The 27174-nt window shown below is 42.7% G+C and overlaps 1 protein-coding gene across 1 annotated transcript in view; it reads left to right on the forward strand.

The window, feature by feature from the left end:
• LOC138676256 (collagen alpha-1(VII) chain-like) overlaps window positions 1–27174 on the forward strand; it is an 831262-nt gene that overhangs the window by 321775 nt on the left and 482313 nt on the right. Inside the window, exons 44-48 of the mRNA XM_069765365.1 lie at window positions 2264–2299; window positions 5610–5642; window positions 6659–6730; window positions 9369–9428; window positions 10377–10412. Coding sequence (XP_069621466.1) covers window positions 2264–2299; window positions 5610–5642; window positions 6659–6730; window positions 9369–9428; window positions 10377–10412 — 237 coding nt within the window. The remainder of the gene's footprint in view (window positions 1–2263; window positions 2300–5609; window positions 5643–6658; window positions 6731–9368; window positions 9429–10376; window positions 10413–27174) is intronic.

A 27174-nucleotide genomic window follows, 5' to 3' on the forward strand; every position in this document is an offset into this window, starting at 1 on the left:
GCAGTCTTACTCATGACTGCTTAATGCAGTCGAAACGTATCGACTGGGTAATGTTGACCATGTAAATTTTTCTTTTGTATGCACTATATTTTCTTTTGAAAAATAAAAAGAAAAGGAAAATCCAGTCCTGTTGAGCCGGACCCCAATTTTTTCTATCATCCTTAATGTGAGGCTAGGGCGACGCCGGTGTCTGAGCCCCAGGTGGATGATTATAGAGCAACTGGGTGAGCTGGAATCAAGTTTTGACAAAAGATAACAACCTTGAATAATACAGATAATAAAGTATTATGCCAATAAAAGTGCCTGCCAAACACAGCAAGATACTCCAACAGTGAATTCCTCCACAGAAACCTTCATGTACACTGTATGATGACCTTACCGTACCCAGCCCCTCAATAAAGTATGGTGACCCATCACAGTATGATTTTCCAACTGTGATCCCCATACAGCCCTCCATACAGTGCTATGGGCCCAACATAGTCCTCTATACAGTATAATGGCCTCACAGAGTCCTCCACACAGTATAATGGGCCCTACATTGCCTTCCATAGAGTATAATGGCCCCACATAGTTCTCCATATAGTATAATGGGCCTAACTTAGTCCTCCATACAGTATAATAGGCCCTTTACTCAGATTCAGTTTGACATATGTGCTATGGGCATTGTTTCTGGGAGAAATCAACCATATTTTCTAATTTCTTAAAGCTTCTTTAACTCCTTAGTGATGACTGCCATACATGTATGGTAGATGGGCTCTATCATTGTATGGGACAGATTCAGGAGCTGGGCCTCCTTCATGCAGCCTGGGTACAAGCTGTATTATATTGCTCTGATTGCATCAGTTTGATTCCTTAAGTGCCGCTGTCTAGCATGAAAGAACCCGTTTTGATGGCTACCGGCACCCTACAAAGCGCTGTCACAGTGTGCCGATGAACTGTCATGGCAGCCAGCAGTGTTCTTTGGTCCCAATGTCTGCCATGTTAAATCTTTCTATGAAGCCCAGAACCTGGCTGGGCTTTATGGGAGATCATCTTTTTCACTGAAGTATTACTGTGCTTTATATTGAGGTCTAAATCCCTTAAGGAGACGAATTAAAATGAAATAAAAAAGCACCACAAAAAAGATTGTTGGGTGCCAGAGCCTCTCAGGCATGTACCAAACCTTGTAAGTAAATAAAAAAATAGAGGCAGCACACCAGTAGATATAAATTCACGTTCAGTTTAATTGCCCATGTGCGACGTTTCGGTCCAAGGTGTGGCTTGAAAAAGGGCCACACCTTGGACAATAACATTGCATATGGGCAATTAAACTGCACGTGAATTTCTATATACTGGTGTAGGCTTGAGCGAAACGGATCGAACAAATTCAAAAGTTGCCGACTTTTGGCAAAGTCGAGTTTCATGAAACCCGACCCGTTCCTAATGTGGGATCGGCCATGCGGTCGGCGATCTTTGCGCCAAAGTCGCGTTTCGTATGATGCATTTGGCGCCATTTTTTCATCCAATGAAGGAGCCTGGGCAGAGTGATGACATAGGTCTTAGGGGCGTGCACGCCTATCGCCATCTTGTCGCTTGTGCGCTGTAGCGATTTGCAATGTGTAACACCAGCTTTTCTGTTCAGGGATGGAGGGGAGAGAGAGAGAGAGAGATTTCCCATTGACTTTGCATTGGGTCCATTGACTTTGCATTGGGTTTCGTGTTTCGGTCGATCCCTGACTTTTTGCGATAATTGGCCAATTTCACTTGACTCGACTTTTGAGATAGTCGGGTTTCGCGAAACCTGACTCAACCCTAAAAAAGTTAAAGCCACTCAACCCTATACTGGTGTGCTACCTCTATTTTTTGGATTTATCTATCCATTATCTATCTATCTATCTATCCATCTATCTATCCCATATTTTTCTATCTATTCACCTGACTCAATAACAAACATGCACAGTTAGTGGGTGTCATCTAATGGATCATCTACCATGGATATAAATGACTGGGCAAGTTGAAACCCTACAAGCCTAGTTGTTCAGAAGGACGTCATTCACATTAGTCAATCGATTCCACCTAATTCAGCTGCGTCATCAGTACTTGTTCTAATGTGTATGAACTGCTTTACTTATGTTATATTATTTAATAAACCTAAAAATTCATGTCTTGTGAAGTTTGAGTGACAACTATCTTTGGGTAGTTAAAACTGAAATTAATGTTGACCACTGGGAAATATTTTATCAGAAATTAGAAACCTTGTGTGATCATCATTCATTTTTTATAGGGAGTCCAAGGTTTTCCAGGCGCTCCAGCTATGGGGGTAACAAACTATTGTTTAATGTTATTTTTTTGTCAGATCACAGTCCATATATTTTATTTTGTTTACACCTGATTTACAGTTTATCACAAAGTTACAAAAAAACTAAAACTATATGTATTTACAGTATTAGTATGTATTTGAATATATGGTTATATATATATTTTGTTTTAATTATACTGAAACATTAGTTAAAGGCTTTGTACACCTTCACACAATTTTTTTTTTGTTTATTTGCTTCCTAAATGCAAAGTTAATCAATTATCTAAAAGGTTTTCTACAATGTTGCTGCTGTAAAGTATCTGTAAGCGCTTTATCTAGGTGAATTCTTTTGCAAAAATGTTACAAATCAGTCAAAGCACATTCTCTTAGTTCTAGTGAACCTCTCTGCTATCCCCATCCATCAATGATAGGGATGGCAGCATGGAGTGGATTGTACACAAATTTACCCAGTATGGAGTGGAAAGAAAGTAACTCAGAGAGGGCAGAGAAAACAAACTTTAGAAAGGGAGATAAAACACACGAGGAGTAAATAACTGCAGGATACACGCTATTTTGATGTATTAGCTACTTGAAACTTCAGCACACAGGATACGCACAGGCTTCCTATCCAACCTATATTACTGGGAGAGATACTCCTACAAGAAAATGAATCTAAAATTTGAATCTGGCTGCAAATTGTATATTAGGAGTTCTGAAAATGAATGAAGAAATGATGATTGCAGCCTGATGCAATTTAATCAACTAAACGTAACCACTAACTTATGTAAAAAAAATATTTTTCCTGTATCAAAGGTGTCCATAGCCATTGAAAGCAAGGTTGGCTTAGGACATTTTCCTAAAATAGGTGCTGACAAATATTGAATAATAATTTTATTTGAATCACTGTGCATTTACCACAAACAGAAAGCATACCAAATACAATGACCTGTAAAAGTATTCACCCATTTTGGCTTTTTTTCCTATTTTGTTACATTACAACCTGTGTTTAAATATTTTTGTAATCCGATATCCGATTTGTGTGTGATGCATCAGCACTAAATATTCTAAGTTGGTAAAATGAAGTGCGAAAAATATAGGCAAAATTAAATTTATGGGATCAAAAAGCTAAAAATTGGCATATGTATTCACCCATTTTGCTATGAAGAACCTAAAAATTTCTGGTGCAAGCAATTACCTTCATAAGTCACATGCTTATGGAAAGGGAGTCCACCTGTGTGCAATCTAAGCATCACATGGTCTGTCAGTGTATACCCACCATTTCTGAAAAGCCACAGAGGCTGCAACATCATTAAGCAAGATACACCACTAACCAAACAACACCATGAAGACCAAGGTGATCTCCAAGCAAGTCTGAGACAAAGTTGTTGACAAGTACAAGTCAGGGTTGAGTTATATAACGATATTCCAATATGTGATGATCCCTGGAGCATCATCAAATCTATTATCATCATCAAATAGAAAGGACCTCATACCACAACAAACCTGCCAAGAGAGGGTTGCCCATTAAAACTATCAGCCCAGGCAAGGAGGGCGTTAATCAGAGAGGCAGCACAGAGACCAAAGTGGGAGACTCCCAAAATGTATGGAGGAAGGTGCTGTGGTCAGATGAGACCAAAACCGAATTTTTTGGCCATTAATGTAAATACTATGTCTGGCGCCAAACCAACAAAGCTCATCACCCCAAGAACACTATTCCCACAGTGAAACATGGTGGTGGCAGAATCATGCTGTGGGAATGTTTTTCAGCAGCAAAGGCAGGGAAAATGGTCCAAATTGAGCAACAAGATGGATGGTGCAGAATACAGGGATATTCTTGACTAAAACCTGTTTCAGTCTGTCAGTGATTTGACGGAGACTTATCCAAAGTGACTTGCAGCTGTAATTACCACAAAAGGAGGCTCTAGAAAGTGAATAGTTGTGCACACTGAAGTTTTCAATTATTTTGTCCTATGTGTTGTTTGCTTCCTCAATGAAAAGAACATTATATGTTCACAGTTGTGTAGGCATGTTCTTTACATAAACTGATGCAAACCCTCAAAAAAAAAGTGAAATTTAAGTTTGTGAGGTAGCAAAGCACAAAAAATGCAAAGGGGCTGAATACTTTTGAAAGCCATTGTAATGCTTTCCTATTTCTACAACATACAGAGATTAAATTGTATCTGGACGTTTAACAAACTTTGCATCAATCAATAGTACAAACAAATATCAGAAACTTTGTAATGTATCTGACCTGCTGATCTGAGAAACCTGCATCCTTATGCACTCAACAGCTACTTCTTTCTCTGCCCGTTGCATTGTGAATTCATATTTGCTCTGAAAAAGCAGAACAAAACCTTCTTACAAAGTCAAGATGGACTGCCAGCTCTCTGTGGAGTCATGTGACACAGCCCATTATAACATAGAATGGTTAGAGGGGAGGAGGATAGAGGAGCAGGGTAAGGACAAATTCAGAGAGAGAGACCTAGAAAGATTGTGTTAAGCTTTTTACCATTTTATTTTTACTTTTACTTCACTTTAGTCTGGGATCACTAATACTCTATGTGCGATGTGCTTAAAAGGAATAAACTATAGGAATTAATCTGTGTGTGCTGTACTGTTTATGGCAGTGATCATAGCAGCTTGGATCTTCACACCAGCTCAGAGTGAAATGCAAATTAAGAAAGAAAGCTTGTAGAGGGGAAGACTAGTGAAAACGCAAAGATGCAAGTCACGTAATAGTCAGAAAATATGTTATTCCTTATATATTGGCACGGGATAGTTTATTCTAAAAAGTTGTTTGAAAGTATAGTTACCCTTTATTTTAATGCTTGACTAAAGGTTAATTGTATGAAAAAAAAGAATTTACTTTTAACATGTAATCGTTACTTCAACTGAACTTGCAGCATCATGTTTGTCTCTAGCTCCTCCCTCCTCCCCTTTCCATAAACTTTTATGAGCATCAACACTCATCATATTCCTTGATGAACTGAAAATCTTTCTTTTCTGTCTCATTGAAGACAGATTGAAACTAAATGACTGGTCCAGGAGGAGAAAGAAACATTTTTTCTGTAATAACTAAGATTAATTTACAAAGTTTTATTTTATCTCCACTTACAGTATAATTTTTTGGAGAAACATGTTTAGTTTTTAAATTATAACAACCTTCAGGAAATCATAGAACTGTAAATATTGTTAACCTATGGAAGATTTCAAATGGATGGATTTGTGTGACCTTGTAATTGTGGCTCTTCAAAACAGATACAGAAATAAGACGCAATCAACAATTTACATTTTTTTTGTTCATGTAATATGTTGACGTTGTATTCTGCAGGTTGTCGGCCCAACTGGTAAGAAAGGTTCCAGGGTACGTATAAATAAACTTAACACATAACATCCTGTACAACATTCACTATTACAGCTGATAAGGTTTTAAAAAATCGCAGATTTTTCTTGACACCACCTGCCTTGCAGTAGGCGCTAAACTGGAGTTTACTGTCCACCAATATCACCACCAATATTTAACATATAATTGGACATGTTTTCTTCTGCCCAAGTACCTGACCTTACAATTATTTATGTTAAACTTCATTCGCATTAATTTGCTCCCAACTTCCCCTTATCCTTCTGTAATATACACCACATTCCACATTATTATGCTAATTGGATTTAAATGTCGTAGATGGTATTGAATCTCAGTGCTCTTTGGATCACTGAGATCAATCTCAAACACCTATGATAATTAGATTGCAAGGTGAGCCTACTTAAAGGAAAACTACTTAAAGGGGTTTTCCACAGCTAATTTAACCCCCTTCCATATGTTCTAACTCTTCCTCACAATCTAATATACTTTTATTACCTGAGCTGCTTCTGTGAGCTCATCTCAGTGTGGGTTATATAGTCCTCTTATGTCATGCAGTCACTGATACTTTCAATCTGGAACTGGATTATGATGAATTGAGTAGCACACCTAATTGGTGGAGATGTGGCCACCCCTCAGTGAGTGACAGCAGTGAGAGCATGCATGCTCAGATCAAACTAAACCTCCTCTGCTTGGACCCTGCTGATGCTTTAGAGCGCCATCCCTTCAGCTGACAAGCCATTCGATGTGCTGCTGATCATTGGAACTCATATAACTGTACCTGTCAGCTGAAGGGATGGCACTTCAAAGCTTCAGCAGACTCTAGGCAGAGGCAGACTAACTATGGCGAATCTGCCCATGACTCATTTACATTGATCATTAGCATTAGCATAATTGCAAAACGGTGTAAAGGCTAAATATATATTACTAATATATCACACTTTTGAGGTACAAAATCAATAACATTTTTTACTCTTGAGTTAAGAACTATTATTAATATTATATATTACTTTATTTATTAGGGTGATATTGGACCCATTGGTCCAACAGGTCCTAAAGGAATCAAAGGAGATCAAGGAGACAAAGGAGTGAAGGTATGAACCTCATTTAATCTCATTTAATTAAATTATTTTACCTTATTTAATCTCATTTAATCCAGAACAATCGTTATCTGAAAATAGAAAGAGTTTGGAAAAAATTATTTCTTAAATCAGATTGTATCATTTTATGCTATGCTAAGGTTCCATGTACTATAAAGTTCAAGCACAGAAATAGATAACATGAACAGTCAGAGTAATATATATTGAAATTTGTGTGCTGGTCGCTAAATATTTAAGTAAACAATTTATTTTATTTTTTAATCAATGTTGTTTCCAATAAAAATTGCAACACAAGCCTACTTACAGTAAATTGGGTTTGGAATTTGGAGTTTTTCTACAGTATGCATTAATGGCATGTCAGCTAAATATATCAATAAATGTCTGATTTTTAACCATTGGTATAATTCCAACACAGCAATGCCTTCATAGTAATAATTGTATGTTATCCCCTTACCGACATATGACGTAAGGTCATATTCCGGCTCCCGCATTTTTTCCCGGCAGATGATGGCTGAATTATTTATTTAACAGCCGTGGGTGGAGCGTAGCGCTGCTCATAACTGTTAATCTGTTAAATCTCACAGTCAATGTCTGACAGCAGCATATAACATGTGCCGGCAGAGGAGCTCGTCATTTCACGTGCCTATGGGTTCCTAAAACAGTCGGGAATCTGCTGAAGACCCTTGTGCCTGTCATTACAATTCTTCTGTGAAAGCCAGCCCATGCAGCTTCAAGTTTTAAAACATATGAAAAAAATATAAAATAACAAAAATTCAAATCATCCCTTTTTTGCTCCACTAACAATAAAATAATTAAAAAAATAAATACACAAGTTTGGAATTGCTGCATTCAGAACAGACTGATCTATCAAAATATATAATAAATTAATCCAGAGTGTAAAGAGAAAAAAAGTTGAAACGCCAGAATTGTGTTATTTTTCGCTGCCACAACATTCTAATAAAATACAGTAAGAGACAATCAAAAAATTGTATCTATCCAAAAATTAAAATTGTCATCTCATGGCGCAAAAAATAAGCTATCACTGAGCCCCATATTCTAAAAACTGAAAAAGTTACAGGTTTCGGAAAATGGTTACTACAGCTATTTTTTTTATTTTACAAATTTCAGAATTTTTTCACCACTTCAAAAATAAAAAACAATGTTACATGTTTGGTATCTGCATACTAGTACTGCCACGGAGAAACATATTGCCAGGTAATTTTTACCATGCAGAAAACATGGCAAAAAAATGTGAAATTGCCCTTTTTTTGCAATTTCAACCCACTTGGAATTTTTTTTATCACTTTCCAGTACTTCACATGACAAAATTAATGGTGTCATTTAAAAATACAACTTATCCCACAAATACAAGCCCTCGTACGGTTATGTGGATGGAAAATAAAAAAGTTAAGGCTTTTGGAAGAAGGAAATAATAATAATAATAATAATAATAATTTTATTTAATAATAATAATAATAATAATAATTTTATTTATATAGCGCCAACATATTCCGCAGCGCTTTACAAATTATAGAGGGGACTTGTACAGACAATAGACATTACAGCATAACAGAAATCACAGTTCAAAATAGATACCAAGAGGAATGAGGGCCCTGCTGGCAAGATTACAAACTATGAGGAAAAGGGGAGACACGAGAGGTGGATGGTAACAATTGCTTTAGTTATTCGGACCAGCCATAGTGTAAGGCTCGGGTGTTCATGTAAAGCTGCATGAACCAGTTAACTGCCTAAGTATGTAGCAGTATAGACACAGAGGGCTAATACTGCATAAAGTGTATGAGAACATGATGCGAGGAACCTGATTATGTTTTTTTTTTGAATGGGCCACATAGGGATAGTTAGGTTAATGCGTTGAGGCGGTAGGCCAATCTGAACATATGAGTTTTTAGGGCACGCTTAAAACTGTGGGGATTCAGGATTAATCGTATTAACTGATGTAGTGCATTCCAAAGAATCGGTGCAGCACATGAAAAGTCTTGGAGACGGGAGTGGGAGGTTCTGATTATTGAGGATGCTAACCTGAGGTCATTAGCGGAGTGGAGGGTACGGGTAGGGTGGTAGATTGAGACCAGAGAGGAGATGTAGGGTGGTGCTGAGCCATGGAGTGCTTTGTGGATGAGGGTAGTAGTTTTGTACTGGATTCTTGAGTGGATGGGTAACCAGTGCAATGGCTGGCACAAGGTAGAGGCATCGGTGTAACGGTTGGTGAGGAATATGATCCTGGCTGCAGCATTCAGGACTGATTGGAGCGGGGAGAGTTTGGTAAGAGGGAGGCCGATTGGTAGAGAGTTACAATAGTCCAGACGAGAATGAATAAATGAAACAGTAAGAGTTTTTGCAGAGTCGAAAGTAAGAAAAGGGCGAATTCCAGAAATGTTTTTGAGATACAGATCAGAAGAGCGAGCCAGTGATCGGATGTGGGGGCTGAATGAAAGCTCGGAATCAAGTATGACCCCAAGGCAGCGGGCATGTAATATAATAAATAATATAATAATAATAAATAATAAAACAAAAACGGAAAATAGCCCAAGAGGAAGAGGTTAAAGTATTACCACTAATTAGTGTACACTAAATGCATGAAAAGTAAAATTAAATTTATTTTTTTTTTCAGGGAGAACCAGGGTATGGAATTCCTGGTCAGCCGGGATTAAAGGGAGACCCTGGGGAGAGAGTGAGTAAACTTATCATTCTGTTTCAGCATATGTTTTGACCAAGTAATCCTGCACATTAGTTACTGGTTTTGATAATTGTATCTTACACCAAATGCTAGAGGTGTGAGCATGTTCTAGTTACAGTAAATTTCCATCCTGGCTCCTCTTTTGTTTGCCTGAAAACCTGATAACAATTTGTAATTTCTTAAGTGATGTTTACCCCCAAAGTCACTTGTAAATCTCTTCTGAGTCAACTTTCATGTGGGGAAATTCTAAAGTAGAAATATTATGAATGATTTCTTATATGACTTACTAGGCTAGTCACTGTGTATTATAATTATCGATTTCAATAGCCTTTTCTACAGTACATCCAAAAAGCCCTAAGAACACATATACAAATTGTCACAATAGAAAAAATACCAAAAATGCATGTAAAGACATCATTAATCCATTGGTTATTGAAATGCCTTGACTTCTGTGTCCATACAATTAGGGTCTGGATCCTAGCTATTTATTTAGCTTTTTATTGCAAGTTTCTGGGGCTACTGATGGCCTAAAAAATGGGCACAGGTCTGTTATTGGAATCTGCATATTTATATGTATGATGTCTAATATAAATTTAACATATTAAACTGTATGGTGCAACAGTTAAAAAGCAGGGCGTAAAATGCAGGGGAAAAAAATTACGTAACTTTTATTTTATTTATGTTCTAATTGATTATTTGGGCATTTTTTAGGTGTAAAATACTCTGTCTTACAAGACATTTCTATATTGTTTGTCACATAGATTTTATGACAATTTGCCATATGTTCTTATTTATTTATTTACGTAAACTAATGTCTATTATGTTAAGCATTAATAAGTTGTGTTTTATGGTATGAGTATTCTCAATGAGGTTATTATGAATTATGTTGATTATTATAATTGTTTGAAGCCACAATTGTTTATGATTTTATTTTAATTTTAGGGTAACATTGGATTATCTGGAAAACCTGGACCTAAAGTAAGTATATTGAAATATTGAATTAATTAGGGTAAGTGGAGTGGTTAATGTTAAACCATTGTACATTTTTTTTAAGGATATTGTTACAACAGGCATGTTTAGGGTCAAAATCAAACGAGGGTTATAGGCACGGGGTATAGTCTTTAATGATTGTTTATCATGTAGTGAGACTTCTTACAGATAACCACCCAAATTTTTAGATAAAAAGGTGTGGACTTCACAAAAAGATCATATAAAAGCAGATAAAATGTTGACAAATAAAAATAACTTGCTCCAGTTGGGTAACATTGTTGCTTGTTGTGTCAGGCTAGTATTAAATTATTAATTTGTCCTCCAATTCAATGTTATTTACCGTATTTTCTGGCGTATAAGACGACTGGGCGTATAAGACGACCCCCAACTTTTCCAGTTAAAAGATAAAATCTTCTCAAAAGTCGGGGGTTGTCTTATATGCCGGGTGTCGTCTTATAGGGTGGGTGCGGAGCAATCTGCGGTCGAAGTATATAGTGGGGGGGAGTGGTCCCGATGACGAGGTGAGGGAGCGCCTCACCAGGAAGGTGTAAGTGAAGCAAACTGTCAGCATCTGGGATGCCAGGGTTATGCAAATAAGAGAGAGAGAGCGGTGATGTGCCTAGAAAAACACTCCTCTTTCACTCATCTGGCTCGCCCTTGTATCCTATTATCTCCTTCTCTGCCTCTGCTTCACTCACACCTTCCCGGTGAGGTGCCCCCTCTCCTTGTCATTGGGGTCGCTCCCCCCACAATATGCGGCGACCGCAGATTACTCTGCACCTGCCCTATAAGACAACACCTGGCGTATAAGACGATACCCGACTTTTGAGAAGATTTTCAAGGGTTAAAAAGTAGTCTTATATGCCAGAAAATACAGTATTTTTATATAAAATATAAAAAAACAAACATAGAAAAAAAGCAAATGTGCCTACACATAATGATTAATAATAGTACAGAATGAGAATAATATTCCAAGAATACAAATAACCTGGCTCAAAGAGACTAATAAAGAAAGATGCTGGTTCAAAGTACATGTTTAGAGGAACAAAATCATTTTGAAAGAAAGGTCTCAAATGTAATTTGAGACAGAGAGAGACAGTTGAAAGGAAATAGTGAAACAAAAGAAGAGAAATTCAAATTGGGTGGAGGGTAGGAGGATTAATGAACCCATGGAAACGGAAGTTTCTGCTGGACTGAAAAGGGAATGTTACTTAAAGGTACAAAGCATTAGTGCAACCTCATCTGGAATAGGCTGTTCAGTTCCTTCCACATTCTGAGGCACCATCATCAGGCAATTCAAAATCATTGCCCCAGCACAGCATTCAGTTGGAGTGAAAAATAAAGTTCTCAGCCACCCACCCTCAAGCCCAATCTCTAAATGGGCACATTTCCACGCTGTGCCCCATGGAAATGTTGCCATTTAGACTTGTAGACATGGAAGACTTCCACCAAATCATGGCGTCAGCCGTCCCTGTGTAATCAGTCTCCAACCGCCTTTATTTCTCCCAGTGTGGCGCCCCCACCTTTACCACCACGTATCCAGGAACATCACCCATGCCCTTGTCAACACACTTACTGGGATTGTCCACATAACGAATGGCATGTAGACCAGTGCTTGTAGCCAAGGACACTACATTTCCCTGATGGCACACGGGGCGAACTGTTATGAAAGGTAATTCAGTACCACAATGGACATAGAGGTCAGCGCACATACAGTGACCTGACAATAACCCAAAAAACAAGAATGAGCTCTGAGACGTGGGAACTCTGTTGACCGCAATCCCTAATCCTCTCAAACCACACTAAAGGCAGCCATGGATTGCGCCTAACGCTCCCTATGCAACTCGGCACGGCCTGAGAAACTAGCTAGCCTGAAGATAGAAAATAAGCCTACCTTGCCTCAGAGAAATACCCCAAAGGAAAAGGCAGCCCCCACATATAATGACTGTGAGTTAAGATGAAAAGACAAACGTAGAGATGAAATAGATTTAGCAAAGTGAGGCCCAACTTTCTGAACAGAGCGAGGATAGGAAAGGTAACTTTGCGGTCAACACAAAACCCTACAAAAACCACGCAAAGGGGGCAAAAAGACCCTCCGTACTGAACTTATGGCACGGAGGTACACCCTCTGCGTCCCAGAGCTTCCAGCAAGCAGTAAAAAAATTGACAAGCTGGACAGAAAAAAACAGCAAACAAATAGCAAAGAGGAACTTAGCTATGCAGAGCAGCAGGCCACAGGAACAATCCAGGAGGAAACAGGTCCAATACTAGAACATTGACTGGAAGCCAGGATCAAAGCACTAGGTGGAGTTAAATAGAGAAGCACCTAACGACTTCACCACATCACCTGAGGAAGGAAACTCAGAAGCCGAAGTACCACTTTCCTCCACCAACGGAAGCCCACAGAGAGAACCAGCCGAAGTACCACTTGTGACCACAGGAGGGAGCACTGCCACAGAATTCACAACAGTACCCCCCCTTGAGGAGGGGTCACCGAACCCTCACCAGAGCTCCCAGGACGACCAGGATGAGCCATATGAAAGGCACGAACAAGATCGGGAGCATGGACATCAGAGGCAAAGACCCAGGAATTATCTTCCTGAGCATAACCCTTCCACTTAACCAGATACTGGAGTTTCCACCTTGAAACACGAGAATCCAAAATCTTCTCCACAATATACTCCAACTCCCCCTCCACCAAAACCGGGGCAGGAGGATCAACAGATGGAACCATAGGTGCCACGTATCTCCGCAACAATGACCTATGGAATACGTTATGTATGGAAAAAGAATCTGGAAGGGTCAGACGAAAAGACACAGGATTAAGAACCTCAGAAATCCTATACGGACCAATAAAACGATGTTTAAACTTAGGAGAGGAAACCTTCATAGGAACATGACGAGAAGATAACCAAACCAAGTCCCCAACCCGAAGTCGGGGACCCACACTGCGTCTGCGATTAGCGAAACGTTGAGCCTTCTCCTGGGACAAAGTCAAATTGTCCACTACATGAGTCCAAATCTGCTGCAACCTGTCCACCACAGTATCCACACCAGGACAGTCCGAAGACTCAACCTGCCCTGAAGAGAAACGAGGATGGAACCCAGAGTTGCAGAAAAACGGTGAAACCAAGGTAGCCGAGCTGGCCCGATTATTAAGGGCGAACTCAGCCAAAGGCAAAAAGGACACCCAGTCATCCTGATCATCAGAAACAAAGCATCTCAGATATGTTTCCAAGGTCTGATTGGTTCGTTCGGTCTGGCCATTAGTCTGAGGATGGAAAGCCGAGGAAAAAGACAAGTCAATGCCCATCCTAGCACAAAAGGCTCGCCAAAACCTCGAAACAAACTGGGAACCTCTGTCAGAAACGATATTCTCTGGAATGCCATGTAAACGAACCACATGCTGGAAAAACAATGGCACCAAATCAGAGGAGGAAGGCAATTTAGACAAGGGTACCAAATGGACCATCTTAGAGAAGCGATCACAGACCACCCAAATGACTGACATCTTTTGAGAGACGAGAAGATCTGAAATAAAATCCATAGAGATATGTGCCCAAGGCCTCTTCGGGACCGGCAAGGGCAAAACCAACCCACTGGCACGAGAACAGCAGGGCTTAGCCCGAGCACAAATCCCACAGGACTGCACAAAAGCACGCACATCCCGCGACAGAGATGGCCACCAAAAGGATCTAGCCACTAACTCTCTGGTACCAAAGATTCCAGGATGACCAGCCAACACCGAACAATGAACCTCAAAGATAACTTTATTCGTCCACCTATCAGGGACAAACAGTTTCTCCGCTGGGCAACGATCAGGTTTATTAGCCTGAAATTTTTGCAGCACCCGCCGCAAATCAGGGGAGATGGCAGACACAATTTCTCCCTCCTTGAGGATACCCGCCGGCTCAGATACACCCGGAGAGTCGGGCACAAAACTCCTAGACAGAGCATCCGCCTTCACATTTTTAGAGCCCGGAAGGTATGAAATCACAAAGTCAAAACGGGCAAAAAACAACGACCAACGAGCTTGTCTAGGATTCAACCGCTTGGCGGACTCGAGATAAGTCAAGTTCTTATGATCAGTCAAGACCACCACGCGATGCTTAGCTCCTTCAAGCCAATGACGCCACTCCTCGAATGCCCACTTCATGGCCAGCAACTCTCGATTGCCCACATCAAAATTTCGCTCAGCAGGCGAAAACTTCCTGGAAAAGAAGGCGCATGGTTTCATCACCGAGCAATCAAAACTTCTCTGAGACAAAACAGCCCCTGCTCCAATCTCAGAAGCATCAACCTCGACCTGGAACGGAAGCGAAACATCTGGTTGACACAACACAGGGGCAGAAGAAAAACGACGCTTCAACTCTTGAAAAGCTTCCACCGCAGCAGAAGACCAATTGACCAAATCAGCACCTTTCTTGGTCAAATCGGTCAATGGTTTAGCAATACTAGAAAAATTGCAGATGAAGCGACGATAAAAATTAGCAAAGCCCAGGAACTTTTGCAGACTTTTCAGAGATGTGGGCTGAGTCCAATTATGGATGGCTTGGACCTTAACAGGGTCCATCTCAATAGTAGAAGGGGAAAAGATGAACCCCAAAAATGAAACCTTCTGAACACCAATGAGACACTTTGATCCCTTCACAAACAAAGAATTAGCACGCAGGACCTGAAACACCGTTCTGACCTGCTTCACATGAGACTCCCAATCATCCGAGAAGATCAAAATGTCATCGAAGTACACAACCAGGAATTTATCCAGGTACTCTCGGAAGATGTCATGCATAAAGGACTGAAACACTGATGGAGCATTCGCAAGTCCGAATGGCATTACTAGATACTCAAAATGGCCCTAGGGCGTATTAAATGCAGTTTTCCACTCATCGCCTCGCTTAATACGCACAAGATTATACGCACCACGAAGATCTATCTTGGTGAACCAACTAGCCCCCTTAATCCGAGCAAACAAATCAGATAACAATGGTAAGGGGTACTGAAATTTAACCGTGATCTTATTTAGAAGGCGGTAATCTATACAAGGTCTCAGTGAACCATCCTTCTTGGCTACAAAAAAGAACCCTGCTCCTAATGGCGACGATGACGGGCGAATATGCCCCTTTTCCAAAGACTCCTTCACATAACTCCGCATAGCGGCGTGCTCAGGCACAGATAAATTAAACAGTCGACCTTTTGGGAATTTACTACCAGAAATCAAATCGATAGCACAATCACAATCTCTATGCAGAGGTAGGGTATCGGACTTGGGCCCATCAAATAAATCCCGGTAATCAGACAAGAACTCAGGAACCTCAGAAGGGGTGAATGACGAAATAGTCAGAAATGGGACATCACCATGTACCCCCTGACAACCCCAGCTGGACACAGACATGGATTTCCAATCTAATACTGGATTATGGACCTGTAGCCATGGCAACCCCAACACGACCACATCATGCAGATTATGCAACACCAGAAAGCGAATAACCTCCTGATGTGCAGGAGCCATGCACATGGTCAGCTGGGTCCAGTACTGAGGCTTATTCTTGGCCAAAGGCGTAGCATCAATTCCTCTCAATGGAATAGGACACTGCAAGGGCTCCAAGAAAAACCCACAACGCCTAGCATACTCCAAGTCCATCAAATTCAGAGCAGCGCCTGAGTCCACAAATGCCATGACAGAATACGATGACAAAGAGCAGATCAAGGTAACAGACAGAAGAAATTTTGACTGTACCGTACCAATGGTGGCAGACCTAGCGAACCGCTTAGTGCGCTTAGGACAATCAGAGATAGCATGAGTGGAATCACCACTGTAGAAACACAGCCCATTCAGACGTCTGTGTTCTTGCCGTTCAACTCTGGTCAAAGTCCTATCGCACTGCATAGGCTCAGGTTTAAGCTCAGGTAATACCGCCAAATGGTGCACAGATTTACGCTCGCGTAAGCGTCGACCTATCTGAATGGCCAAAGACATAGACTCATTCAGACCAGCAGGCATAGGAAATCCCACCATGACATCCTTAAGGGCTTCAGAGAGACCTTTTCTGAAAATAGCTGCGAGCGCACCTTCATTCCACTGAGTGAGTACGGACCACTTTCTAAATTTCTGACAATATACCTCTATTTCATCCTGACCCTGACACAGAGCCAGCAAATTCTTCTCTGCCTGCTCCACAGAATTAGGTTCATCGTACAGCAATCCGAGCGCCAGGAAAAATGCATCGACATTACTTAATGCAGGATCTCCTGACGCATGAGAAAATGCCCAGTCCTGAGGGTCGCCACGCAAAAAAGAAATAACGATCCTAACTTGTTGAACTGGGTCACCAGAGGAGCGAGGTTTCAAAGCCAGAAATAGTTTACAATTATTTTTGAAACTCAGAAATTTAGTTCTATCTCCAAAAAACAAATCAGGAATAGGAATTCTCGGTTCTAACATTGAATTCTGAACCACAAAGTCTTGAATACTTTGTACTCTTGCCGTGAGCTGATCCACACATGAAGACAGACCTTTAATGTCCATTGCTACACCTGTGTCCTGAACCACCCAAATGTCTAGGGGAAAAAAAAGGCAAAACACAGTGCAAAGAAAAAAAAATGGTCTCAGAACTTCTTTTTTCCCTCTATTGGGAATCATTAGTACTTTTGGCTTCCAGTACTGTTATGAAAGGTAATTCAGTACCACAATGGACATAGAGGTCAGCGCACAAACAGTGACCTGACAATAACCCAAAAAACAAGAACGAGCTCTGAGACGTGGGAACTCTGTTGACCGCAATCCCTAATCCTCTCAAACCACACTAAAGGCAGCCGTGGATTGCGCCTAACGCTCCCTATGCAACTCGGCACGGCCTGAGAAACTAGCTAGCCTGAAGATAGAAAATAAGCCTACCTTGCCTCAGAGAAATACCCCAAAGGAAAAGGCAGCCCCCACATATAATGACTGTGAGTTAAGATGAAAAGACAAACGTAGAGATGAAATAGATTTAGCAAAGTGAGGCCCAACTTTCTGAACAGAGCGAGGATAGGAAAGGTAACTTTGCGGTCAACACAAAACCCTACAAAAACCACGCAAAGGGGGCAAAAAGACCCTCCGTACCGAACTAACGGCACGGAGGTACACCCTCTGCGTCCCAGAGCTTCCAGCAAGCAGTAAAAAACAAATTGACAAGCTGGACAGAAAAAAACAGCAAACAAATAGCAAAGAGGAACTTAGCTATGCAGAGCAGCAGGCCACAGGAACGATCCAGGAGGAAACAGGTCCAATACTAGAACATTGACTGGAAGCCAGGATCAAAGCACTAGGTGGAGTTAAATAGAGAAGCACCTAACAACTTCACCACATCACCTGAGGAAGGAAACTCAGAAGCCGCAGTACCACTTTCCTCCACCAACGGAAGCCCACAGAGAGAACCAGCCGAAGTACCACTTGTGACCACAGGAGGGAGCTCTGCCACAGAATTCACAACAGAGAACATCATTATTATTATTATTATTTATTGTTATAGCGCCATTTATTCCATGGTGCTTTACATGTGAGGAGGGGTATACATAATAAAAACAAGTACAATAATCTTAAACAATACAAGTCATAACTGGTAGAGGAGGAGCGAGGACCCTGCCCGCGAAGGCTCACAATCTACAAGGGATGGGTGAGAATACAGTAGGTGAGGATAGAGCTGGTCATGCAGCGCTTTGGTAGATTGGTCGTTACTGCAGGTTGTAGGCTTGTCGGAAGAGGTGGGTCTTCAGGTTCTTTTTGAAGGTTTCGATGGTAGGCGAGAGTCTGATATGTTGTGGTAGAGGGTTCCAGAGTAGGGGTGATACGCGAGAGAAATCTTGTATATGATTGTGGGAAGAGGAGATAAGAGGGAGTAGAGAAGGAGATCTTGTGAGGATCGGAGGTTATGTGTAGGCAAGTACCGGGAGATGAGGTCACAGATGTATGGAGGAGACAGGTTGTGGATGGCTTTGTACGTCATGGTTAGGGTTTTGTACTGGAGTCTCTGGGTAATGGGGAGCCAGTGGAGGGATTGACAGAGGGGAGTGGCCGGGGAATAACGGGGCGACAAGAGGATTAGTCGGGCAGCAGAGTTTAGAATAGATTGGAGGGGTGCGAGAGTGTTAGAGGGGAGGCCACAGAGCAGGAGGTTGCAGTAGTCAAGGCGAGAGACGATGAGGGCATGGACTAGGGTTTTTGCAGATTCTTGGTTGAGGAATGTACGGATTTGTGAAATATTTTTGAGTTGAAGTCGTCAGGAAGTGGAAAGGACTTGGATATGTGGTTTGAAGGAGAGATCAGCGTCAAGGATTACCCCGAGGCAGCAAGCTTGTGGGACTGGGGAGAGTGGGCAGCCATGCACTGTAATGGATAGGTTCGCTGGGTGGGTCGCGTGAGATGGGGAAAGATGATGAATTCTGTTTTGTCCATGTTAAGTTTCAGAAATCTAGCGGAGATGAAGGATGTAGTAGTGGACATACATTGAGGGATTCTGGTTAGTAGGGAGGTGATATCTGGTCCAGAGATGTAGATCTGTGTGTCATCAGCATAGAGGTGATACTGAAAGCCATGAGATTCTATGAGCTGTCCCAGGCCAAAGGTGTAAATGGAGAAGAGCAGGGGCCCAAGGACTGAACCTTGTGGGACTCCGACAGATAGGGGGCGAGGTGAGGAGGTGGTGTGTGAGTGGGAGACGCTGAATGTCCTCAGGTCTGTTAGGTATGATGAGATCCAGGATAGGGCCAAGTCTGTGATGCCAAGGGATGGGAGGGTCTGTAATAATAGGGAATGGTCCACTGTGTCAAAGGCAGCCGACAGGTCGAGGAGGAGGAGTGTTGTGAATTCTGTGGCCAAGCTCCCTCCTGTGGTCGTGAGTGGTACTTCGGCTGGTTCTGTCTATGAGCTTCCTTTGGTGGATGAGAGTGGTACTGCGGCTTCTGAGTTTCCTTCCTCAGGTGATGAGGTTAAGTCGTTAGGTGCTGCTCTATTTAACTCCACCTATTGCTTTGATCCTGGCCTCCAGTCAATGTTCTAGTATTGGTATTGCTTCCTCCTGGATCGTTCCTGTGGCCTTTTTGCCCCCTCTGCGTGGTTGTTTGTAGGGTTTTGTGTTGACCGCAAAGCAATCTTTCCTATCTTCGGTCTGTTCTGTAAGTTGGGCCTCACTTTGCTAAATCTATTTCATCTCTGCGTTTGTATTTTCATCACCGAGCAATCAGAACTTCTCTGCGACAAAACAGCCCCTGCTCCAATTTCAGAAGCATCAACCTCGACCTGGAACTGAAGCGAAACATCTGGTTCGCACAACACAGGGGCAGAAGAAAAACGACGCTTCAACTCCTGAAAAGCTTCCACAGCAGCAGAAGACCAATTGACCACATCAGCACCCTTCTTGGTTAAATCAGTCAACGGTTTAGCAATACTAGAAAAATTATTGATGAAGCGACGATAAAAATTAGCAAAGCCCAGGAACTTCTGCAGACTCTTCAGAGATGTTGGCTGAGTCCAATCATAAATGGCCTGAACTTTAACAGGGTCCATCTCGATAGTAGAAGGAGAAAAAATGAACCCCCAAAATGAAACCTTCTGAACACCAAAGAGACACTTTGACCCCTTCACAAACAAAGAATTAGCATGCAGGACCTGGAACACCATTCTGACCTGCTTCACATGAGACTCCCAATCATCCGAGAAGACCAAAATATCATCCAAGTATACAATCAGGAATTTATCCAGGTACTCTCGGAAGATGTCATGCATAAAGGACTGAAACACTGATGGAGCATTAGAAAGCCCGAATGGCATAATCAGGTACTCAAAATGGCCTTCGGGCGTATTAAATGCTGTTTTCCATTCATCGCCCCGTTTAATATGCACAAGATTATATGCACCACGAAGATCTATCTTGGTGAACCAACTAGCCCCCTTAATCCGAGCAAACAAATCAGACAGCAGCGGCAAGGGGTACTGAAATTTGACCGTAATTTTATTTAGAAGGCGGTAATCAATACAAGGTCTCAGCGAACCACCCTTCTTGGCCACAAAAAAGAACCCCGCTCCCAATGGCGATGATGACGGGCGAATATGACCCTTCTCCAAAGACTCCTTCACGTAACTCCGCATAGCGGCGTTCTCAGGTACAGATAAATTAAACAGTCGACCCTTAGGAAACTTACTACCAGGAATCAAATCGATAGCACAATCACAATCCCTATGCGGAGGTAGGGCATTGGACTTGGGCTCATCGAATACATCCTGGTAATCAGACAAGAACTCTGGGACCTCAGAAGGGGTGGATGATGAGATAGACAGAAATGGAACATCACCATGTACCCCCTGACAACCCCAGCTGGACACAGACATTGATTTCCAATCTAATACTGGGTTATGGACTTGTAGCCATGGCAACCCCAACACGACCACATCATGCAGATTATGCAACACCAGAAAGCGAATATCCTCCTGGTGCGCAGGAGCCATGCACATGGTCAGCTGGGTCCAATACTGAGGCTTATTCCTGGCCAAAGGCGTAGCATCAATTCCTCTCAATGGAATAGGACACTGCAAGGGCTCCAAGACAAACCCACAGCGCCTAGCAAACTCCAAGTCCATCAAATTCAGGGCAGCGCCTGAATCCACAAATGCCATGACAGAATAGGAAGACAAAGAGCAGATCAAAGTAACAGACAAAAGAAATTTCGACTGTACCGTACCAATGGTGGCAGACCTAGCGAACCGCTTAGTGCGCTTAGGACAATCGGAGATAGCATGAGTGGAATCACCACTGTAGAAACACAGCCCATTCTGACGTCTGTGTTCTTGCCTTTCAGCTCTGGTCAAAGTCCTATCGCACTGCATAGGCTCAGGTTTATGCTCAGATAATACCGCCAAATGGTGCACAGATTTACGCTCACGCAAGCGTCGACCTATCTGAATGGCCAAAGACATAGACTCATTCAGACCAGCAGGCATAGGAAATCCCACCATGACATCCTTAAGGGCTTCAGAGAGACCCTTTCTGAAAATAGCTGCCAGCGCACATTCATTCCATTGAGTGAGCACGGACCACTTTCTAAACTTCTGACAATAAATCTCTATCTCATCCTGACCCTGACACAGAGCCAGCAAATTTTTCTCTGCCTGATCCACTGAATTAGGTTCATCGTACAGCAATCCGAGCGCCAGAAAAAACGCATCAATATTACATAATGCAGGATCTCCTGGCGCAAGGGAAAATGCCCAGTCTTGAGGGTCGCCACGTAATAAAGAAATAATGATCTTAACTTGTTGAACTGGGCCACCAGAGGAGCGGGGTTTCAAAGCCAGAAATAGTTTACAATTATTTTTAAAATTCAAAAACTTAGCTCTATCTCCAGAAAATAACTCAAGAATAGGAATTTTAGGTTCTAACATAGGATTCTGAACCACTAAATCTTGAATATTCTGTACATTTATAGCGAGATTATCCATCAAAGAGAACAGACCCTGAATGTCCATGTCCACACCTGTGTTCTGAACCACCCTGATGTAAAGGGGAAAAGAAAGACAGAACACAGTGCAAAGAAAAAAAAATGGTCTCAGAACTTCTCTTTTCCCTCTATTGAGAAGCATTAGTACTTTGGGCCTCCAGTACTGTTATGAACAGGTAATTCAGAACCACAATGGACCTTGAAGTTCAGAGCACACAAAGTGACCTGACAATTACCAAAAACATAGGACGAGCTCTGAGACGTGGAAACTCTGCTGACCGCAATCCCTAATCCTATCCAACCACACTAAAGGTAGCCGTGTAGCACTCCTGACCAGTCCTATGCGCCTCGAGCACAGCCTGAGAAACTAGCTAGCCCTAAGAAAGAAAAATAAGCCTACCTTGCCTCAGAGAAATACCCCAAAGGAAAAGGCAGCCCCCCACATATAATGACTGTGAGTTGAGATGAAAATACAAACGCAGAGATGAAATAGATTTAGCAAAGTGAGGCCCAACTTACTGAACAGACCGAAGATAGGAAAGATTGCTTTGCGGTCAACACAAAACCCTACAAACAACCACGCAGAGGGGGCAAAAAGACCCTCCGCACCGACTAACGGTACGGAGGTGCTCCCTCTGCGTCCCAGAGCTTCTAGCAAGCAAGAAAAACCAATATAGCAAGCTGGACAGAAAAAATAGCAAACAAAAATAACACAAGCAAAACTTAGCTTATGCAGGATAGACAGGCCACAGGAACGATCCAGGAGGAAGCAAGACCAATACTAGAACATTGACTGGAGGCCAGGATCAAAGCACTAGGTGGAGTTAAATAGAGCAGCACCTAACGACGTACCCTCATCACCTGAGGAAGGAAACTCAGAAGCCGCAGTACCACTCTCATCCACCAAAGGAAGCTTATAGACAGAACCAGCCGAAGTACCACTCACGACCACAGGAGGGAGCTTGGCCACAGAATTCACAACAGTACCTATCAGGGACGAATAAAGTTATCTCTGAGGTTCATTGTTCGGTGTTGGCTGGTCATCCTGGAATCTTTGGTACCAGAGATTTGGTGGCTAGATCCTTTTGGTGGCCGTCTCTGTCGCGGGATGTGCGTTCTTTTGTGCAGTCCTGTGGGATTTGTGCTCGGGCTAAGCCCTGCTGTTCTCGTGCCAGTGGGTTGCTTTTGCCCTTGCCGGTCCCGAAGAGGCCTTGGACACATATCTCTATGGATTTTATTTCGGATCTCCCCGTCTCTCAAAGAATGTTGGTCATTTGGGTGGTTTGTGATTGCTTCTCTAAGATGGTCCATTTGGTGCCCTTGTCTAAATTGCCTTTCATGTGGCTCATCCTGGTCGGCCTGGGGGCTCTGGTGAGGGTTCGGTGACCCCTCCTCAAGGGGGGGGTACTGTTGTGAATTCTGTGGCCAAGCTCCCTCCTGTGGTCGTGAGTGGTACTTCGGCTGGTTCTGTCTATGAGCTTCCTTTGGTGGATGAGAGTGGTACTGCGGCTTCTGAGTTTCCTTCCTCAGGTGATGAGGTTAAGTCGTTAGGTGCTGCTCTATTTAACTCCACCTAGTGCTTTGATCCTGGCCTCCAGTCAATGTTCTAGTATTGGTCTTGCTTCCTCCTGGATCGTTCCTGTGGCCTGTCTATCCTGCATAAGCTAAGTTTTGCTTGTGTTATTTTTGTTTGCTATTTTTTCTGTCCAGCTTGCTATATTGGTTTTTCTTGCTTGCTGGAAGTTCTGGGACGCAGAGGGAGCACCTCCGTACCGTTAGTCGGTGCGGAGGGTCTTTTTGCCCCCTCTGCGTGGTTGTTTGTAGGGTTTTGTGTTGGCCGCAAAGCAATCTTTCCTATCTTCAGTCTGTTCAGTAAGTTGGGCCTCACTTTGCTAAATCTATTTCATCTCTGCGTTTGTATTTTCATCTCAACTCACAGTCATTATATGTGGGGGGCTGCCTTTTCCTTTGGGGTATTTCTCTGAGGCAAGGTAGGCTTATTTTTCTTTCTTAGGGCTAGCTAGTTTCTCAGGCTGTGTTCGAGGCGCATAGGACTGGTCAGGAGCACTCCACGGCTACCTTTAGTGTGGTTGGATAGGATTAGGGATTGCGGTCAGCAGAGTTTCCACGTCTCAGAGCTCGTCCTATGTTTTTGGTAATTGTCAGGTCACTTTGTGTGCTCTGAACTTCAAGGTCCATTGTGGTTCTGAATTACCTGTTCATAACAGAGGAGGACAGAGTAGTGTCGCTTGCTCTTGGCGGTTAAGAGGTCATTGGTGACCTTAGTTAGGGCAGTTTCAGTGGATTGGTGTGACCAGAAGCCAGATTGTAAGTGGTCAAAGAGGGAGCAAGAAGAGAGATGGGAGGACAGTTCAAGGTAGACGTGTTGTTCCAGTAGTTTGGAGGCATAAGGGAGAAGTGATATAGGGCGATAGCTTGATACAGAAGATGGGTCAAGAGAGGGCTTTTTGAGGATAGGTGTGATGTAGGCATGTTTAAAGCTTGAGGGGAAAACACCAGTTGTTAGTGATAGGTTGAAGAGATGGGTTAGGATTGGGATGAAGACTGTGGTGAGGTTTGGGATGAAGTGGGATGGGAGCGGGTCAAGGGAACAGGTGGTGAGATGTGATCTTGAGAGTAGAGTGGAGAGTTGATCTTCTGTAATGGTGGAGAAGTTGGTTTTGGAGGTGGAGGGCTGGGAAGTCGGGAGGAAGGGCTCTGGGGGTTGTTGACCAAAACTGTCTCTGATGCTATCAATCTTCTGCTTGAAAAATGAGGCAAAGTCTTCAGCTGAGATGAGTGGGGAGGGAGGAGGTGCTGGGGGACGGAGGAGAGAATTGAAGGTGTTGAATAACTTTTTAGGGTTGTGAGACAGGGAGGATATGAGAGATGAGAAGTAGGTATGTTTAGCTGTGGCGAGTGTGGTCTTGAAAGTAGTGAGGGACTGTTTGAATTCGATGAAGTGTTCGTTAGAGTGGGATCTTTTCCATCTGCGCTCAGCAATGTGGTGGCTGGTCCCACCCTGGCACAGCACATGTGCTACCAATGCCGAGGATTGCACCCCCTACTTTTATCAGGCTTTCCTCCACCTCCTACACCAATTCCTGCACTTCCTCTTCCTTCTACTCATCCTTCATCTCTGATTTTGTATCTCAGACCACGTCGTCTACATCAGCCAGAAGCTGGAAGGTGTGCAGCACTGCCGCAGTGAAGTGGTAACAGGCTCTGCTGAAGCTAATTTGTCTAGGAGACAAACCCCACACCGTGGCAGAGTTATTGAAAGGAATAACAGACCAGACAGATCTGTGGCTCTTGCCGCTGAACCTCCGCCAAGGCATGGTCATGATAGTGGCCATAATCTGGCGGCTGCAAAGCTTGGCAAGCTCACACACGTACCATGCTTAGACTACATATTCAACTCTGTAGTTTAGCTGTTTCTGAAAACCTGCCCAGATTTGACAGAGCTTCTGGTCAAGATACGCCACATCAGCGCCCATTTCCGCAAGTCAGCTACAGATTCAGCTGCTCTGGCAGTGCTGCAGCAGTGCATTCCATTGCCAGCTCATCAACTGGTGTGCGATGTCACCACAGTCTGGAACTCCACACTGCACATACTGGCAAGGTTTTGTGAGCAGCAGATCCCAGTTGTGGAATACCAACTGCAACATGCCCATCTTTATTCTGCTCAGCCTCCGCACATAACATCTGAAGAGAGGGCATGGATATCTGACATTTGTGTGGTTCTCCATGGCTTTCAGGACTCCACAAAGATAATGAGTGGCGATGATGCCATAATCAGTGCATCAGACAAGGTGACTGGCAACACTCACTGTGTAGAATGCACGTCCATATTGACCAAGGAACCCACTCAGTAATATATGCAGCAAACAAAAAAAAGTGTAGGCAGCGTCCAGTCCGAGGAGAAATTTTAAAAAAGCTGAAGTTTTATTGCGCCATAGCAAATATAAATAAAAGCTTTCGGCTACCAGTGGGTCTTTCTCCAGTACCAAAATCAGTGCAACGATCCCACTTTTGTGCATACTCAAACTGTCACTGCTCACAAATAAATATGAAGCTTTGCATGCATATCAGGTAGGGACAGAAGGAAGACATGAGACAGGGAGATATTACCCAGCCTCATCTCATTGGGTAACAATGAGGAGGTAAAGGCTGAGGAGGAGGAATAGGAGCTGGTTGCTAGCACAACAGAGGCTAATACGCATAGAACCTTCATCCCCTCTCTCCTACAGGTGGATTAGGAGGAGATGAAGAGTCGTCATCATGGTGGAGACAGGGAAGTGTTGGCTGTAGGGAGCTTGGCACATATGGCCGGCTTTACATACCGCTGTTTTTCCCATGACCCTTGCATTGTATTCACTTTTGGCCAAAAAAGAGTACTAGTTGTTCACCCTGCTAGACCTACACTACAAGGAGAACTTTGCATCTATTCTGCCTGAGGTGGAGAGGTCTCCTAAAATGGTGCTATATTAGAAGGCCAATGTGGAAAATATGTTGAAAAAATTCCCATTAGACAATATTAGACATTGCTAGTGACAGGGGGCAAGCTTCATTGCCCAATCAGGAAGACACACACCAGGTACAGCAGAGGCATGGGTACACTGTCAAAGGCCTGGGACAATTTTTTGACACCCTACCAGCATCCAGGTCCTGATGACTGGGTATTTTTGAGAAGAAAGGAAATATTTTGTAGGGTCTGCTGAAAAAAAGGCTCGGATTTCTCATTAACTGCTATTGTTCTCATTTCTCAGAATGAGCATCCAAGCATAAAGAATTGCTCGGTTCCCATAACGAGCATCTGAGCATTTTAATGCTTGCTCATCCCTAGTATTCACCTTTTTTTATATAAAGCCCCTAAAAATTTCTGGTGCCAGCAATTACCTTCATAAGTCACATGCTTAGTGAGAGGAAGTCCACTTATGTGCAATCAAAGTGTCACATGGCCTGTTAGTAAATACATACCTTCTTTATGGAAGAGTGGGCAGAAAAAAAGACTTTACTTACACACAAAAATTGATAGGCTTGTTTTGACTTTGCCAAAAAACATGTGAGAAGACTCCCCAAATGTATGGAGGTATGTGCTGTGGTCAGATTAGGCCAAAATTGAACTTTTTGGTCACTAAGGTAAATGCTATGTCGCTATGGCGCCAAACCAACACAGCTCATCACTCCAAGAACACCATCCCTACATTGAAACATAGTTGTGACTGCATCATGCTGTTGGGATGTTTTTCATCAGCAGGAACGGGGAAAATGG

This window comes from Ranitomeya imitator, chromosome 4 (genome assembly GCF_032444005.1).
Source record: "Ranitomeya imitator isolate aRanImi1 chromosome 4, aRanImi1.pri, whole genome shotgun sequence".
NCBI classification, from domain to species: domain Eukaryota; kingdom Metazoa; phylum Chordata; class Amphibia; order Anura; family Dendrobatidae; genus Ranitomeya; species Ranitomeya imitator.